Below are 18214 nucleotides of genomic sequence, written 5' to 3'. Positions count from 1 at the left end.
CCTAACCCTAACCCAAGCCCCAACCCTAACCCAGCCCCAACCCTAAACCCAACCCTAACCCCAGCCCTAACCCCAACCCTAACCCCAACCCTAACCCTAACCCTAATCCCAAACCTTAACCCTATTTTAAATAGGCCATAACTTTTGATAGGAACACCGTAGAGACTCCATCTTGGTACCAATGGAAAGTGCGTGGCCATAATTAGGGGGGTAGGCGAAGTCTCAACAAATGAGCACCTAAGGAAAAAAAAATAGGCACACAATTGTTTAAGATCAAAGGGTTCCCGATGTCCGATCGCAACAAAACCAGCACGAGTGCACAACGACCACGAAATAGGGTGTAGTCAAAGTTTCAAGTCTCTAAATTAACCCTAACCCCTAAACGCTAACCCTAATCCTAAACCCTAACCCCAACCCCAGCCCCAACCCTAACCCCCAACCCCAACCCTAACCAACATATGCCATTTTTGACAGGCCTACTCATGAATATATTCTGACATACATGTATATCTATAAAAGTAAATGTAGACATGTGCCACATGTGAATGAATGGTAAATGGACTTTCTTTCATATATCACCTTTCTAGTCTTCTGTCCACTCAAGGTCCCTTTGTAGAACTTGTCACATTCACCCATTAATACACTGACAGCAGAGTCCACCTGCCCATCATTCACAGCATCAGGAGCAATTAGGGGTTGTGTGAGAAGGACAGAAATAATCACTCAGAAGCCAGCGTTTGAGGTTTTTTTGTCCGTTTTGTGTTTTTTTTCTTTATTAAAGGAAAAGCATATTACTACAAATTACAAATAACACTAATAGCGAATCACATCAGCCTACAAAGCAGATATTATGAATATTAAATGTTATAATACAAGATCTCATTCAAGTATTTTACATTTTTCCATTTTATATATTTTTTTGTTCCTTTTTTCCTGGTTTTCATCTTTTTTTCCTCATGACAAGCCTAGGATATAGTAATGCAATGAACTATTTGAATGGTTCATATACAGTTATTTATTATTCATATGGCTTTATGGAATTTTGTCCTTTTTTTTTCAGTCTCTAGACATCATAACCAGCCATATTCCTCTTTGCGACATCAAATAACCCCAGCTGGGCTCTTTCTCTCTTTCCTTTCTCCTCCCTTCCCACATCCATCACTCATCTCTCTCCAGTGTCCGGCCTGCTGGCCAAGTCCGCGTAAAACCGATGAGCAGAGACTGTGGCGCCCCCTAGAGGTGGTCTGGACCGCTAGCAGCAGTTCGATGCTGATAGAAAACTCCCAAAACACCTGAAAACGCCAAAATGTCCGGTGACGATCACATTAGAGGGAGGGATCATGCGACTGTCCCAGGAAGAAGCCTCCACCCGGCCCCCCCAAGTGGCATCCTACCACGTCTGGAGACAGCCACACCGGCTCACCCGTTCAAAGCTTCGCCGGTTTGGGGAGGAGCGTTTCTTCTTTTCGGAAAATTTTCGTAGCTCTTATTTTTTTTCGGTCTTTTAACCTCCGGTAAACACTTTGATGCAGCGACTGTAAGCCTCTGAAACAGATCCTAATCTCCCTGATGACAAAGCAACAAAACATTAAAGGAAGAAGAAGAAGAAAAAAAAAAAGCAAGTACAGCTTTGCAAAACTTTGCTTTCAACAATTGTGGATTTAGAGAAAGAAGCTGAAACAGTGACAGGAACTCCACTGTGCTGGAACATCAACCAACAGGCTGAAAGATTATTACGCAAAAAAAAGAGGGACTTTAACAACAGATGTCGGATAGTTTGATCTAAAAAAAAAAAAAAAAAATGTCAGCCTTTTTTAAATCTCGTAATTCATAATTACTCGTTTGGCTGTCGGACAGTAAAGAGCTCATCACTCTGTCACAAACACTGAACTGTGTGAACAAAGAGCGTGTCATTTCACATCTGGATATCCATATGAAGACGCATGATTTTCTTTTTTTTAAACCAGAATTTTATAAAACTCCAATTTGAACCCCCAAAACAAAAATCTATGGGGTTTTTTAGACTTTGCAGACATGTTTGCGGAAAACCAGGAGGCTTTAGATTTAATAATTATTTTGTCGGTGGGAAATTCTGCTCATCTTGGCAAAAATAGAAGAAAAAAAAAACTTTACTAAAAAGGAAAATAAAGAACCGATTTCAACGTGAAACACTATAAGCTTACAGATTTGTCCTGATGTCAACTTTCCCTTTTGTGTCGTAAAGTATGTTCTCGTTTCTGAAATCCACAGATGTTTTTTCTTTAACAGCATGAACACAAACCCCCGCCTCCATGGTAACAACAACGCAAGAAACACTGCAAATTGAAATTAAAACGCATTAAAAGATAATCATAAGACCATAAAAAAAAAAAAAAAAAAGTTAGAGTACATACACGTGTAAGGCAAATATATAATCTGTTCTATAAACAATAAAACAAGTAGCAGGGAGCTGTAATCATTTCTCTTCATCCGTCAAATTCACATTAACATTAGTGGAGGAAGAAAGAATCACTCTTCTATTTGATATCGTCAGTACTAGAGTTGGATACAGATTGAATGATCCGCGCGGCTGACTGCAGGAAGCGTGACGACAGGATAGAACAGAGTCCAGTCTTGAATTTTTTTTGTCCACGGCAAGGCGAGACATCGAGCCGTGTGTTTTATATTCAACTTGCTCACACTGCTACATCTGTACCTGCATGCGACCGACACCTGCCTGTTCATGATGTGTGTATCTGAGTGTGGAACAGGAAGGAGGTGGAGAGCGCCCGAGGGCTCAATCAGGCCGAGCTTCAGTTTAACAGTGAAGTCGAAGGGGCCGAAACGTCCGAGCCTCACGGGCGTCTCCACCCAGAGCACCTGCGACAGGGCACCACGACCCTCCTCATAAACCATCGCTTCTTCAAGTAATCCAGATTGATGATTCCAGTCCGGGTATCGTCAATGATGGTCGACAGATGGATGGATGTCAAACGGATGGATGAACGGATGGATGCAGCTCGTCTGACGGGGAGGCGCAGGGAGGGGGGGGCGGGCGGGAGACAGTTAGGAAGCACCCAAAAAACAGGGAGATCATTGGTGATTCTCCCTTCCCAACTCTCCACCACACTGAAGTGTTTTTTTTTTTTTTGAGGGGTGGGGGAAAGGCAACAAACTTCCACCGAGTTTGTTTCAGCACAAAAAGCCACGACTTGCAAACACAGGGAAGAATTACAGGACTTGTAACAGACCGAATGACACTTGGAAGACAGTTCAGAAAAGGTGACGGAGGGGAGTGAGGGGGCTGGGCGGTGACACAGTTTGGTGGACGCAGCACCACCTAGTGGCCTCTGCTGGACACGGTGACCGGATATATGGGTGATTCCAATGCTGTACAATCGACAATAAGGTGGCGGGCACATGTAAGAAGCAGTAAAACCATTAAAATAAGGCAACTTTCAATGATCGTGTCCATACTGAGGGATTGGTAGATGTCTTTTTTTTCTCCTTTCTTTTTATCATTTGGTTCTTTAATATTTTCCACTTAATGTCCAGCAATAAAGCAAATCAAATATTTTGAATTTTTTGCCCCTGAACTGAGAGCTCCGGTGGCTCTTCGGATGGAAATGTTAGTCGCTCGGTTCAAACCGCTTTGGTCCGGTTGGATGTCAGGAGCAGCATGGCCTCCACTGTGGCCACTGGGGTGTCGTTCAGATGCTCAGTCTTGTTTAAACTATCTCCAAGTCCTCAATCTCACCATATGCCGAAGAAACAATAATCATAAATCTGAGATATGACTGAGGCATCTCTTTCAGCCAGCAGGACAGTGATGATCAAAGAGGGGGGGGTGTCAAGGTGAAAATGTAAAAAATAAAAAAATAAAAACTTCCAGGGTAGTAAATCAAATCATCACTGAACCATCCACCGCGTGGACTGGCAGTAATTTGTACAAGAAAGGAAAAGTGTTTGACACATCATCAGTTCCTTGCCTCATGAAGACAAAATAGTATCTCTTTCTTGAAATGAATTAATAAACCAAGCCGTATTAATTATTTGTCTTCCTTATATATCAAATCAACAGTCGTTGCAGTGGGAGGAAAAAAAAAAAAATGGGATGCTTGAATGAAGCAGCGGACGCCCCCTCCTCCCTCCTGTGGCGCAGAAAGAACCAGCGACTTGCAGACGTGGTCGAGTTGATCCAAGTGGGCCGGCGTGTTTGTGAAGTTACTTCAGTGTCTTGGCATCTGGAGCGGGGTCGGCGGTGGGGGCTTTCTGGCTGGCGGGTTTGGCATCATCCTTGGCCGCGGGGCCCTGGGCCGGGCCGTGGCCTGAGCTGGCCTGGCTGTGGGGCCGGCTGGAGGGCAGAGAGGGGTGCCGACGGCGACCGTCCCCGCTGGACGAGTGTCTTCTGCGGCCGCCTTCCTCCATAGGTGGCTGCAACCGGAGATAACCAAAGTGGAGATTAGAGGGAGAGTAGCATTCAAAGCAGCTTTTAGAAAACAAAACCAAAGCAGCAGCACTTAAGTCACCAGGGAAAGAAGATCATATACCTGTTCACTGTGGTCACTACTTGGGATACATATCAGTCACAGAGGTCAGGACATAGTGTCGTTGACCCTGAGGTTTAGATTATTTGAGGTAGAACTTCTTATCAATGTTGACATTTAAGGACCTAATCCGTAAGATTTGATACAGTTCTTTAAGTGCCCTCTTTGGTGGTAAGATTTAATTGCAGGAGAGCCTCTTCTTTCAGAGCCCTCCATCTTGTCACATTTGCGGTCGCTATGCACGTCGGCTTTTTTTGGTGCGCTTCTGTAAACTTTGACACACATTCATCGCTCTACTTCCAGTCCGTCATCTATATGTGACACTCTTAAATCCATACACACACATGTTCCTATTACACTTCTGCCCTTACTTAAAGCCTGACTCAGAAGTTAAAAGTTCACAATTTCAGATTAGAATGAAACGCAGCATAACCGGCAGTCACAAGCTCCACTAGTAGATCAGATCTGTCAGCAGCATCACGAACATGGCGCCATATTTACATTTAGAGAGGGAGTGTCGTCTCAGACAAACAAACTGGAATACTTCAGAAAAAGGCAAGTACAAGAGCTTTCAGTAGTGGGTCATGTGATCTGTCACCATTGTTTAAACTCACTCTTTGACAGATCGGAACCTAACAGACAAGTAACTACACGAAAAATCTTAAGGATCTACAATGTTCAAGTAGCACGTGTTGTGTTTGTGAACTGAACAGTTGAAATTCTATCTAGATTGAAACCTATAATTTAAGTGAATTTACTTGGAATAAAAAACTACGACTGCTAAACTCGACCAAGAAGCAGAAGCATTTCTCTTTCAAATGTGCTCAAGTGAATAACTCAAATGAGCTGAGGCATCTTCTTCTCTTACGAACCCTGAAGAATATTCAACTCACATCGATTCGGAAATCTTCCAGACGTTTAAACTTGCTCAGGCACTCCTGCAGCTTGGGGTCAATCTCCAGGGTCTTGGCTTTAGAGTATTTGAGGAAGGCCCAGAACTTCTCCAGTCCGTAAAGCTGGCCTGATGACAGGAAAGAGAAATGCATAAAAACATGTTTAGGCGATTAGTCTGAAAGTGAACCGTTAAAAGAGGAAAACATAACCTGAAACTGACATTAAATCATAGAATTGCATTTGTTGTTCTAATCAACACTGTCTCCTCTGATATGTGCACACTATGCGGTTTCTATTCCCTAGGCTCTCTCACCAGCCTCGTAGTCTTTCATCGTCTCCTCCTGGAAGTCCTTAAAGATGTCTGGCCGGAACTTCCTCTCTAGACCGTAGCTGTAGTACCTGAACAGGCACTCCAAACCGTACCTGCAACACAACATACACACGTTCATGTCCAACTTATGTCGTCTGAACAGACAGAAGGTTCTATCTGGTTTTGATACGTCCGCCACAACCACACCCACACCCACACCGCTGAATACTAAACCCTGAAAACTCTTTCTCCATCCATCAGCAGTCAAAGTTCTTACCTGTATCCTTCTTTCCCGTCCTCGACCACCAGCTGTCTGAACTCCTCGTACATCTTCCTGTTGAAGTGATCCCGCAGGAAAAATGACCAGAAGCGGAAGAGTGTGTTCATCTCCTGTGATTGGCCGATTCCGAGCCGCTTTCGCTCTGCGATTGGTCGAGAGGAGAGGGACAAAGTGGTTTATACTTTATTTAAAAATAGACGGACGGGAAGAAAACTTCACTATTAATAAATACTGCAGAATAGATTTGACTAAATAATGAAGTAGAAGAAGATGACGTGTATACCATTTAGGCAGCGCCGGCGGTACTTGTGGTAGACGTGTTGTGTGAAGCCGTTCTCCTTGAGCAGCTCGTGCGATGGGTGCTGGAACTTGGGGAGGGACTGAGGGGTGCAGCCGATGTTACCCAGGGCAGGGGTGCCTTCCGATGGGCTGGCGTTCGAGCTGAGAGGGAGAAAGGCGAAGGAAGAGATGGAGCACAGAGAGTAAGTAAAAACCCAGATCAAATATTAGAACTATTTCAGTTAAGTTAGCCCTGAGTCTGAGGTCCATTTCTGCCGTTTCACTTTACATTCTTAAAAGGAAAAGAAGCCCTTGGTTTTACCCAGGTTTCAGAATTGCTATCGAGACGGTAAAAATTTAAAAAACACCTCTAATCCAAAGAAAGAGTTCAGAGTGGTGATTCTTACCTGACTGAGGCGGTACGGGATCGGTGCTCTCTTGAGTCCATCACCCAGCCGACGTGACACTCCATGGGCGGGTTGGAGCTGTGTCTGGTCTTCCTCTTCCTGGGCGTCTGAAAGATTACAGCAATAACTGGCATGTTTAGTCTGAAAATGTTCAGTCACTGTGGGTCCTGTATCCCAAAAGTCCTCTAAAACGGATATTTGGACCATCAAATTGGCACTTTACCACTCAAATAAGCCTAATATCACCCTCACAGGGAAGCCATCTTACCTTGGCGTCTACAGGTCGACTTTCCTTCACCACTGGGTAAAAGCGCGGCGTCATGGTCTGGTCCTTCCGGTGAGGTGTGCGAGGCGTGCGGGGCGTCCGGGCACTGCGGTAGTTGGGTGAGTCAGGCACGGTAGTCGGGAGCGAGCGAGCTATTGAGGAGGGCTCGGGGGCACCGAAGAGTTTGTTCGCCAAAGCGTCTGTGGGGACTGAAGACGTGAGGGAAGAGGTTTGAATTTGAATAAGTAACATTTGTTCAAGTTCAGAAAAAAATACTTCTTTTTGTATCAGAAGTGCGCTTTATCTTCGTTTCTATGCCCCAAAGGCTCTAAAGCTTTACCTTGGATTCAAACTGTCTGTGTATTCCAAGTGAATACAAGGAGTGATTAGTTAAGTACATCATGTGCATCTGTTTTATGTGTTTTTTTCTTGTCCTTACTCTGCTGCGGTTTTGGGGGGCCTGGAGGGACTTCCTGGTTGGGGTCGACAGGGGGTTCAGGCGTCAGGCAGTCAAACTCTTCACGGGTGATCAAGTGGACCTTCTTGAAGTTCTCCACCTCTTGCTGTTAAACGGAGAAAAAAACAGATGTTAATATGATGACAACTTTTTCTTCCTATAACTAGTAATCAGCTTATTTTGGCAAAATTATATTTAAAAAAATGCCTTCGCAAGGAGGGGTAAAAAGAGTTTAGATACACATACTGAAATGTGCCAAATGGGAAGCCCAGCACCCAAAGATTTTACAGATTTTCAGACAAAACAAATCTTGCAATAAAAAACACACAAACTCCAGCTCTTTCACAAAATAGATGAGTAAATAAATAATAAAAGATAACGGTGGATATTAAGGAACGCATGGATCATAACCAACCTTATCTGCAGTATTCTGCAGATTGAGATGCAGCAGCAAAACATGGCCGCCAAAATAACTCTTTTCACCTTCATGCTGACGCCTCTTAACTGTCCAGGACAGGAGTACCAACCGACTGAGTTACATCCACACACAAAACCCTGAATTTCCCACCAGTGAACACATCATAATAACAAAACTGTTGCTGCTCCTCCTCCTACAGAAGTTCAATTTAAAATATTCAATCTACAAACACACAACCAGCCTCCTGTACCAGTGTTTGATTTTTGATTATTCTCACACTCACACTTGCCCCGTCATTCCACCAAGTATCCTCAGATCTTTGAGCGTCCATCTTTGTCTCCCCCCTGCAGCTCGACCCCTCAGGCCAAGGCCTCGTGTGCGGGGTTGTATTTATAAACAAGCGTCCTCTGTTCCACACGCAGCTGGATGTGTGCGGTCGAGCACGTGAAGGTCCCACAATGAGTCCAACAATGCTACAATGGGCAGCAATGACAACAAAACCAAACCAAAACAAAAAAACTTTCTGTTCTGTGTTGGGTTTCCATATCCAGAAACAGCTCTAAATCTACTTGTTATCTGGTTTTGGGCAGAAACACCTCCAATCTGACAATGATGCAACATGGAAGCTGTCAGAAGAGCCTGACTTGAGTTATCTATCACTGCCCGCTTGTGTTGTGTGCGATTGTGTTGACATGTTTCCAGGTGGATCAAAACTCTCCAATGACACCAAGAGATCATCGGGGGTCATTGGAGTCAATCAATGGTGAGGGCTCATAGTTCATGTTTTTTGTTCTGCAATTTATCTGTTTAGTTTGATTTTTATGAACTAGAATCCTTAATAATACAAAATTCATTTCAAACTAACTGTTTACAGCACATTTCTGCATAATTTAGATTTGAACTTTCATGTTTAAAAGTAGACCATCTACAGTAAATGTCCCCTTGAATCAAAAACACACATCTTTTGGTGGATTGGGACATAAAATCTAGGCAAAAATTGCTTTAAAGTTGATTTTTCCAAAACACCATGCATGTTTAACCGTGACTGGATATCGCTAATCATTTTGAAGAAAAAAAAATCTAGATTTTGTTTTCAGGTGTTTACAGAAATAAGGCCAATAAGATTTGGAATAAGCCAAAACTTAGAAACATAAAAAACAAATGTTAAATAAAAACTGAGTTTAGTTCTGAAAATTCAGGGGGATTTTCCTAAAAGGAAAAGATTTGTGTCGGGCTGAGATGTGGTGTCTTATTGTTACATTTTGACATGATGTTGGCATTACAGAGGATCTGCTGAAATGCATTTTTCTTTGTATTGTCACTCAGATCACTAGTGTAGCGCCCGTTCCGATCAGGCTGATTACGTGGCTCCTGGTATTGCTGCTTGCAGTGTTGTCGCTGGACGTGTCCGTTCAGAGCCCCTGAAAACACTGATGGCAGCTTTCTCAGGAACCACTCAAACAATCAGACTTCACACTCGACACTGCACTACCTTGTGTTGAAATATATACACATGGCATTTGAGCAAAAACTGCTTTGGAAAACTACCTCTCTACTGTAGAAAAACTAACAACAACATTTTGCAGCCAAAGTTGCTGCGTATAGAAGTCAATAAAAAACCTATTTGACAATTCAGTTTAAGACTTCTTAATACCTTCTAAAGGCCTTGTTGAAGGTTCTGATTTCAAGACTTTTACAGAGCTGCACTTGCTTCAATGCTGAAATCAGAGTTGTGAAAGTTCTCTTCATTGATGTTTATTCAGAGAAGAGACATGAAGATCTCATCACTTCTACAGCACGTCTGCAAACATTGCACCACAGACAGACTCTTGGAAAAACAGCCACTGCTAAAAAAAACCCTCTTGTATTTGTCACCATGTTTGGGGTTTTAGCACTACCCTTGTCTCATACAAGCTGTGCGTCCTGTAATCCATGTGGAAGGGATCTTTTAAACAGCCTGACATGCAAATAAAAAAAGTCATTCATTCATATTTCCATCTGTCTCTTCAAACATGAATGTAGGCAGCTGTTTGTCCAGCTTTCCAATTTCCCAATGATCTTTGTGACAGTTTTGGACCCACTGTTCCCATTATGAAGATTAGCAGCAACAATAGAATCAAACAGAATGCCCTCACCTTGATTGTGAATAACCATTTATAGGTCAACCGTGAAAAATGACCTCACCTTGATGGTGGCGTACTCGGGCTCGTACGTGTCGTCCCACAGGTCCTGCTCGTAGTAGAAGAGCCCGTCGTTGATCACTTTGACCAGCTCGCTGGACAGCTTGGCGCGAGATGTGTGGTGTCCCGTGCGGTCGCCCCCTGGGTGCTTCCTCAGGTAGGGCGGCGTCTGCGTCACGATCAAGATCTTGTTGACGTCGTGGTCGTCGATCTCGCCGTCCGTCTCTTCGTCCGACCAGTCGGTGAAGGTGTTGCGCCGTCCGTCCATCTGCTCCATCTCTTCGTCGAACATGAAGTCGAGCTCCTCTGGTTCGTCCTGCTCTGCTCCGTCCTGATCAGAGATAGAAATGAAAATTAAAAAGGAAGAAATTATCAGAAGGTGTTGGCTGATTATGTGATATATGTTCACTTTTTGATGTTGTGGCTCTAAAAACAGAACATAGAAATACTTGGAAGGGCAACAGTTTGTTCACGGATGAATAAAAGTATGTTTAAATAGTTTTTTTCATATAGCCCCGTTCCCTTTCTCACCTTATTTCCTGTGGTAGCAGGCGAGGGCGAGGAGCCAGTCTGAGGCACCGGGGAGCGAGTCGAGTCGTCCTTTTCCTTCTGCTGCTGCAATGAGGGGGCCTGCATCAGTCAACCAACACCAGAAACATGGCATGAGGAAGGAGGAGAGGAGGGAGGAGATAGGGGGTATGAAAAAAGGATGGAGGAATGATCCCAGCATGACAAGTTAAGTATAAGATGAGGACAGTAGTTTCACTGTGCAAAGAAATGCATGAAATGGCTAAAAAACATGTTCACTGTAAATATTATAATAAAACAAAAGACATGTGGCTAGGAAGATGAAATTCACCATGAGCTTGATGGTTACTTGTCGCCATAAATGTGTATTGTTTGTAGATTATTTACATTGTTGATTAATCAACTATGTTTACGATTAATCATCTAGTCATGGCAGAAAAGCCCAAGTACAAATAGTATATTTAATATACTATTCAGTTTACGCAAATATAAAACAAAATTCACAACTAAACAATTAATACAGTAATTGTTGCTGAATCGTTGATGCATACAGCAGGCTAGAAAAAATATTCAAAACCTCTGTCATTTCAGTTGAAGACTTCTTAATACCGTCTAAAGGTGTTGAAGGTTCTGATTTCAGGACTTTTAAAGAGCTGCACTTGCTTCAATGCTGAGATCAGAGTTGTGAAAGTTCTCTTCATTGATGTTTATTCAGAGAAGAGACATGAAGATCTCATCACTTCTACAGCACGTCTGCAGGTTAGATCTGACTGCAAACCCATCAGATCTAACCTAAAACAAACACTTGTATTCGTCACCGTGTTCGGGGTTTTAGCGCTACCCTTGTAATATTGCACTATATCAATCCTGCCGGGTTGCTGTTTATAATGATACAACTTTATTGCTACTTTTGACATTTGGTAACTGCATTACTATTTGCACTATTTTTATAGAATACATAAATGTGTATTGTTTTTAGATTATTTTTTATTGTCGATAAATCAACGGTTTACCATTAATCATCTAGTCATGGCAGAAAAGCCAAAAATACAATTAGCACATAAAGCGCATGTCCAAATTGATTATTATTACAATTCAGTTTGCACAAATATAAAATAAAATCACAAATAAATGATTAATACACTTATAGTTTCAGCACTAATTATCGTGAAAATAAAATTAGGAGAAAGGTTTTTTTGGGGGGGGATCCATTTAGTTTCTGTGACTCAATTTAAAAATTCAATGATAAAGTCATCGCTATATTATTTAAGGAGTGTATAAGCACTTTTCTCTGACTTTAAAGTGACACATATCTGCTGGTGTGTGGTTCATAAAAACACTGAATGGAAAACATCTTATGATCATACGGGTGAGCGATCATGAATTTCACCTTCTCTGCGCTGCCCTTGGGTCTGGCTGGGGAGGGTCTGGGCCTCTTCTTGACCTCTATCCAGCACTCGGAGTCCAGGTCGGGGAGGCTGGCGGAGAGGCCTTTGGGCATCGTCTTGAGGTTGGAGGTGTCTAGTTCAGTCTTGCTGCGTTGCTTCACCGGTGTGGAGGCCCTGGGAGAGCCTGCAGCAGACGCAGAAGGTCACAGAGAACATTTTATAGGATAACTTGAAGCAAAGATGTTGCAAATTCTGTTTCCTGTGAAAGTTATGGTGAGGATGGGCATGTCAGGCAGAATCAAGAAAAAGTACACTTGATTCCTTCTCGTGTTCACATTTCAGTTTCATTAACGGCAGATCAGACTGTTCACCTCTCGGCTCCTCGGGCATCTGCCTCGGGACGAACTCGGGGCAGTTGATGAGCTGGGAGAAATCGGTGTGGGGTTGATTGAGCATGGCCAGCCCCGGCAGAGGCCACTTCTCTGGGTCCACCTTCCGACGAATCTTCATGTCGATTATTTCCACTTCCTTACTGTCCTTCAGAGCCTGACAGGAGACAAGACGGCTCAGTTAGTCTGTGCATTAACAGACGTGTAGTTCCACTTCTGCATAAAGGATCACCGAATGTCAAAGGACACAAAGTTATGTGTTTATGTATCAGGGAAAAAATGACTTTGGGTGTTTTCTACTCGAGACAGCATTTTTTAGGCAGAGCTTAAAATGAGAGAGCTTACCTTTTTAAAGCAACTTTAAAAAGTGCAAAGACAAAGTTGTGGTTTTAAAATGAGACATTGACTATCACACAGGGCTGTGGTTGATCAGCTTTGCTGTCACACCACAAACGAACCACACCAGTTTCCCTAGGACTGGACCGAGGTCTGACATTTGCATTATTGTAAATGAAGGAATAGTTCATTTGACTTTCATTTGACTCAGTTTTCTGCCATCAGACCATTTTCTTTCTCCTCAGTTTTTACCTTTTGACAACTTTTCCCTGCAACCTTTCTGAATTTATACGCGTTTTACCGGAATCTTAGCCAATGTCGCACACCTTGTTCTTAAAATGATCACAAGTCCTTTAATTGTGTGCCACGACGTGATTTGTGTGTCTCATCACTTCGATTCCTCAAAGTCTTGAAATCAGTTAACTTAGGGTATTACACAGTTCTGACAGTGTTTAAAAGCAGTTTTGACTCTGCTAACCACATTATCATCTCAGATTATCTTTCTGAAAGTTCACTCGTCACTTTCAAACGTGCTTACTTCCATGATGAGATTGACGTCTGTGGTGAGGGCCTGCACTCTGTGGAAACTGGCGACGAGTCCGATGGGCAGGAAGCCCTCCTGGTCCATCTTCCTCCGCAGGAAGAAGTCACGCTCCAGGTTGTCCAGGCTGAAGTAGTACTCGCTACAGAGGGCAGAGAAACAGGGAAACAAATCAGCTGCTTCCTCACAACTTTTCCTGCATTTCCTGTAAAATGGGAGCAAAAGATCCAAGTGAGAGAAAAACAAATACATTTAAGACCAAAGAAAATCCATCCAGCTGACGGAAGAGACCACACGGGGCCGCATTAATGAGGCATTGCTTTTTTTAAGTGTGCCACATTGTACCAAATACCTTCCTGGGAACCACTAATCAAAACCAGAGTATTTTACAGGGTTTCAAAGTCTCTGAGTAACATGATACAGATTTAGACTGAAGGGGGCATTGAGTGCACACAAGGAAACTGTTACACTCCTTCAGTTAGGTGCCAAAACAACTACTGTCTCAACACACAGTGAAGTGTCTTCATCTGCCAAACTTTCACTGCAAGCCTGATGTTCAGGGAGAGGCAGACGTTTACAGCACTGCTATTTGCATTGTGTGTGTGTGTGTGTGTGTGTGTGTGTGTGTGTGTGTGTGTGTGTGTGTGTGTGTGTGTGTGTGTATATATATATATATATATATATATATAAAAAAGCTGATTAATTATATACACAGAAGCGATTCTCGTTTCTAAAAAGGCTCTACCATCTGTCCCAACTTATTCTGTTATGTGAACAACCCAGAGAAAGCCACCTGTGTTCGACAGGCCTGATCAATTTTGCTTAACTAAATAATGTGATTATTTCGGGGTGTCAACTAAACTCTTGCTTCTGTAACATGTAGCAAGAAGAAGAGAGTATAGATGTATTTATTCTAACATTGTTGGATCACATCAGCATAGCATCTTAACATTTATGGCAGCCGAATAAGACCTTTTGAACCGAAAATATATATTTTTTGCTTTCATCATATTTTGGTATGATATGGTCCATTTCACAGGGTTTCTAACAGTGATGCACGGCCGGCCCTGGCAGGTCAAACGGTGACAAAGCAGCATTCTGGGTTAGTTATTAAGAGCTTTCAGAAACATTGCGTGCAATAGTCCACCTTACATTCCCCTTACTGTCTCTCACTAAAGCAAACATACCTTTATTGCATATATTTGGTAGTATGCCGGTTGGGTGGTTTATTAATGCATATTTTTGCGGGCCGTGCAGTGGCTCTCACAACCGGTCGGCTGGGTGTGGGTATAAAAACACCCTGACCCGTGCATCACTTTCTTCTGCAGCGTTCACCAGATTAAGACCTTGTATAATGAAAATTATAACCTTTTTCATAGTCATTCCAGACGAATTCACGGCAGAGCTCAGCAGAGCTACCTCTCTATTATAGCAAAACATTTCACGGCCAACGTTGCTGCCTACAGCAGGCAAGAAAGGACTATTCAAAACCTCTGTCATTTCAGTTTAAGACTTCTTAATACCTTCTAAAGGCCGCGTTGACGGTTCTGATTTCAGGACTTTTAAAGAGCTGCACTTGCTTCAATGCTGAGATCAGAGTTGTGAAAGTTCTCTTCATTGATGTTTATTCAGAGAAGAGACATGAAGATCTCATCACTTCTACAGCACGTCTGCAGGTTAGATCTGACTATCTGTGGTGCAGGTTTGCAGACACTTGGAAAAACAGCCACTGCTATAAAAAAAAACTTGTATTTTTCATCATGTTTGGGGTTTTAGCACTACCCTTGTCTCATTTCAGCTATTTGCAATATTTAATTCCTGCTGGGTTACTGTTTATAGGCTTAAAACTTTACTGCCACTATTGCTACACCTTATTCTTTTTACCTTATATATTTACTTATTAAGCGTAGTATAGCATCAGTGCAAAGGTTGCCATCTTGATCTTGCTGTTCTTGTACAATGACACTAAAGATATTCTGTTCCTGTAAACTTACATCTGCCTCTTGATGTAGTCCTTCAGCAGGTCCTGGTCGACGGAGTAAAGGTCGTTGCTGCTCATGTTGTCGTAGTAGTAGGTCACCGTGTTGCCAAACTTCTGGGCATAGGGTCCGTCTTTCATATCGTAGGACTTGTAGCCGTAGTGGTAGTCATAGTGGCCTTGACGGGAAAGAGACAATCAGAGATTTAGATCATGTCATCAAATTCAAACTCCTTCACTGCATGTTGTCTACTCAAGTGAAAATACAACATAAACTAAAACTTTTGGACAACACATGACACCACAGAATGTTTCAATGCTGTAAAGATCGTGTGTTTTAACAGTTGCCCGTTTTCTGATCATCCTGGTCTCGACTCATGAATCTTGTTTTGTTCTGCTGCTAGACTCAAGAGTTAATATCACGTTGCTAAATTATACCACTGTTGGGTTTATTATAGCCAGACAGTACCATTTTGGATTAAGTTCTAACTAAGTAAATTATCCAGAATTATTAAGCTTTGTACAACCAGAGAAAAAAGGAGCCAATATTGCAAAATTCAGTTTGAATTCAAATTTGAGAAAATTTGAGGGAGAGACTACAGGAGCGAGAGACCGAATTCAAACTGAAATCAAGCTGCTCTTTTAGAAGCACAGCAGAATATAACATGTGTACTAAAATAAAAATTTTAAGTATAAGGATTTAAATAAGTCTCCTGTATGATGCTTGTGTTTCAGTCGAGACAGTAAAAGGAAATGTTTGAAATATCTAAAAATATCATAAAATGATATTAAGACAATGTGAAAACACACACATGCAAGAGCCGAGTAAATACGCAAATACACAAAGACACAAATATCATCTGCTCAGCATTAAGTCTGACCGTTTCTTCAGTGCTGCTGAAAGTCAACAACGTGTCCTCGAGGAGACAGGAGGGATGTAAACCTGGACTAAACAGAGGATCACTCTGTTTTTTCACTTTTCTTTCCACTTATTAAATATAAACAAAGGTAGCAGGGATTTGTCTACCTCAGTCTTGGTGGAGTAAGGCAAGAGGAGAGAGAGAGTGGAAAAAGGGAGAGAAGAGGGGGGACAGTAAGAAAAGACAATGTGTATGAAAAGAGTGGAGGAGAGGGAGAGAGGGAGAGAGAGTGAGAATTCTGCCAAAACCAACAGACCTTCGGGGAAATCTGCTTCTCCTGCTGGATCTAACAGGCCTTTTCCTCATTCCAACACTTACTGGTTGTTATTGCACTTTTTTGTTTTCACTGTAGCCTCAGTGGGGCCAGTTTAGGGTCACCATCCACCCGGTTTGAGAGCAGAGTCAGCCCAATCCCAACCAAAACTACACAAAACACAAAGGTTGGCGGGACACTACTTTGTAAAACATGCTCCATTTTGTGGAGCAAAGTCACGCTTTTTTTTTTTCTTTCTTTCTTGTAGCAAGAAGGGGATGGAGAATATCTAAAAGGAGTTTACTACCACTCAGAGGTCTGTACGATAAATAAGAAGCTATAGTCTGCAGTTGATACACTTAGGTGAGCATAAAGACTGAGAGCAGGAGGAAACAGCTAGCCTGACTCCTATCAATATAGTTTATTGACATGTTATCTCTTGTTTGTTTAATCCAGGGAAGTCACTGCGCACTGGCTGCACAGTAGTTACTCTACATAAATACTAAACAACAACTTGTTTCGACAATGTCTTTTCCAGTAAAAAAGCATGTGAGGCGTATCACAGGTTTGCTGCTGTGAGGAGTTTCTCTGGGTGGCTCGCTGCTTGTTCCAGGGGACGGGTCTAATTCTCTATGTAAGGCTTTATTGGAAACGACCTTAGGGGGTGGTGCTTCAAGTGAACTAAAGTTCATGGCATTTCCCATCTTTGGCACAGGTTTTAGGCAGAGTTAATATCACATAATACTTAAAGTAGCCTCACCCTTGTGTGCTGTTCCATCCATCTACCCGCCTTTTGACACCAAAACAATAATGTGTCGTGCGCTTAACTACCCAACCAACCCTGCTGTGCTTATTCAGGTCTGTGGAATGTGTTTCTAAAGTTCTGCGATGTGATTGTTTATGAGTGCGTTGTCAAGGAATACAACTTACAGGCAACATGTGGAACGGACGCGCAGCATACACAGGCATGCGCAGCTGTTTTGTTTCTTTTACCTCCTGCACTGACTTCATCAGCAGCATGTGGCTGCTGCCAGCTTCCCTGGGGGCCATTGAGTTTTAATACAGTTGGCTCCTCAGGTTTGGAAGCTGCTCTGCCTCACATTGCCCTCTGGTACAATGAAGCATATTCATTAATCATTTTTATAAAAGATTGCATTTGTTTTTTTACACAGTTCTATTAAGTGTTTGCCTGTTGCAGGGCTACGTAGAGAAAAGTAGACACGCCGAAACCTTAAAATAGAGCTCTGTGGCCTATGTGGGGGCGACTGTGGCTCAGTGACAGAGTGGGTCGTCCTCCATTCGAGAGATTGATGGTTCAATCCCCACCTCCCCCAGTCAACATGTCAAAGTGTCCTTGGGCAAGACACTGAACCCCAAATTGATCCCCCTGCTGCGCATGGGTGTGTGAATGTGGTGTGAATGGTTAGATTAGATGGTCTGTACATGTCCACTGCCATCAGTGTGAATGTCTGTGTGAACGGGTGAATGTGACAAACACTGTGAAAGCGCCTTTAGTAGTCAGAAGTTTATAAGTACAAGTCCATTTACCATTTATAAGTACAAGTCCATATGTATATAATGGATGTACTCTGCCGCGGGCATCCCATACACAGCCTGTGTAGTTTGGCTGTTATCGATAGTGTATTGACGTTTCTGCGTTTAGCAAGCACATTTGTCTTTCATTGTCAGTGTTTATATCGGTTTAAGTTATTTTTGTATTTTTGCTTCAGTGCTGAGATCAGAGTTGTGAAAGTTCTCTTCACAGATGTTTATTCAGAGAAGAGACATGAAGATCTCATCACCTCTACAGCACGTCTGCAGGTTAAGTCTGGCCCATACAGTACATCTCCAAACTACATGGAAGA

The 18214-nt window shown here is 42.6% G+C and overlaps 1 protein-coding gene across 1 annotated transcript in view; it reads right to left on the bottom strand.

Moving 5' to 3' along the window:
• Positions 1-765: 765 nt before the first annotated feature.
• larp1 (La ribonucleoprotein 1, translational regulator) overlaps positions 766-18214 on the bottom strand; it is a 52369-nt gene continuing 34920 nt past the window's right edge. Inside the window, exons 8-21 of the mRNA XM_083927032.1 lie at positions 15193-15355; positions 13196-13340; positions 12304-12478; positions 11935-12116; positions 10548-10646; positions 10021-10347; positions 7401-7524; positions 6965-7170; positions 6697-6803; positions 6294-6451; positions 6008-6152; positions 5734-5843; positions 5420-5547; positions 766-4413 (exon numbers count right to left, since the gene is read on the bottom strand). Of these exons, the coding sequence (XP_083783158.1) occupies positions 4204-4413; positions 5420-5547; positions 5734-5843; positions 6008-6152; positions 6294-6451; positions 6697-6803; positions 6965-7170; positions 7401-7524; positions 10021-10347; positions 10548-10646; positions 11935-12116; positions 12304-12478; positions 13196-13340; positions 15193-15355 (2279 nt within the window). The 3' untranslated portion in view covers positions 766-4203. The remainder of the gene's footprint in view (positions 4414-5419; positions 5548-5733; positions 5844-6007; positions 6153-6293; positions 6452-6696; positions 6804-6964; positions 7171-7400; positions 7525-10020; positions 10348-10547; positions 10647-11934; positions 12117-12303; positions 12479-13195; positions 13341-15192; positions 15356-18214) is intronic.

The sequence above is a fragment of the Echiichthys vipera genome (genome assembly GCF_963691815.1).
Source record: "Echiichthys vipera genome assembly, chromosome: 14".
Classification (NCBI taxonomy): Eukaryota; Metazoa; Chordata; class Actinopteri; order Perciformes; family Trachinidae; genus Echiichthys; species Echiichthys vipera.
The sequence above is the reverse complement of the archived record's forward strand: the minus strand, read 5'-3'. Positions and strand labels throughout refer to the sequence as shown.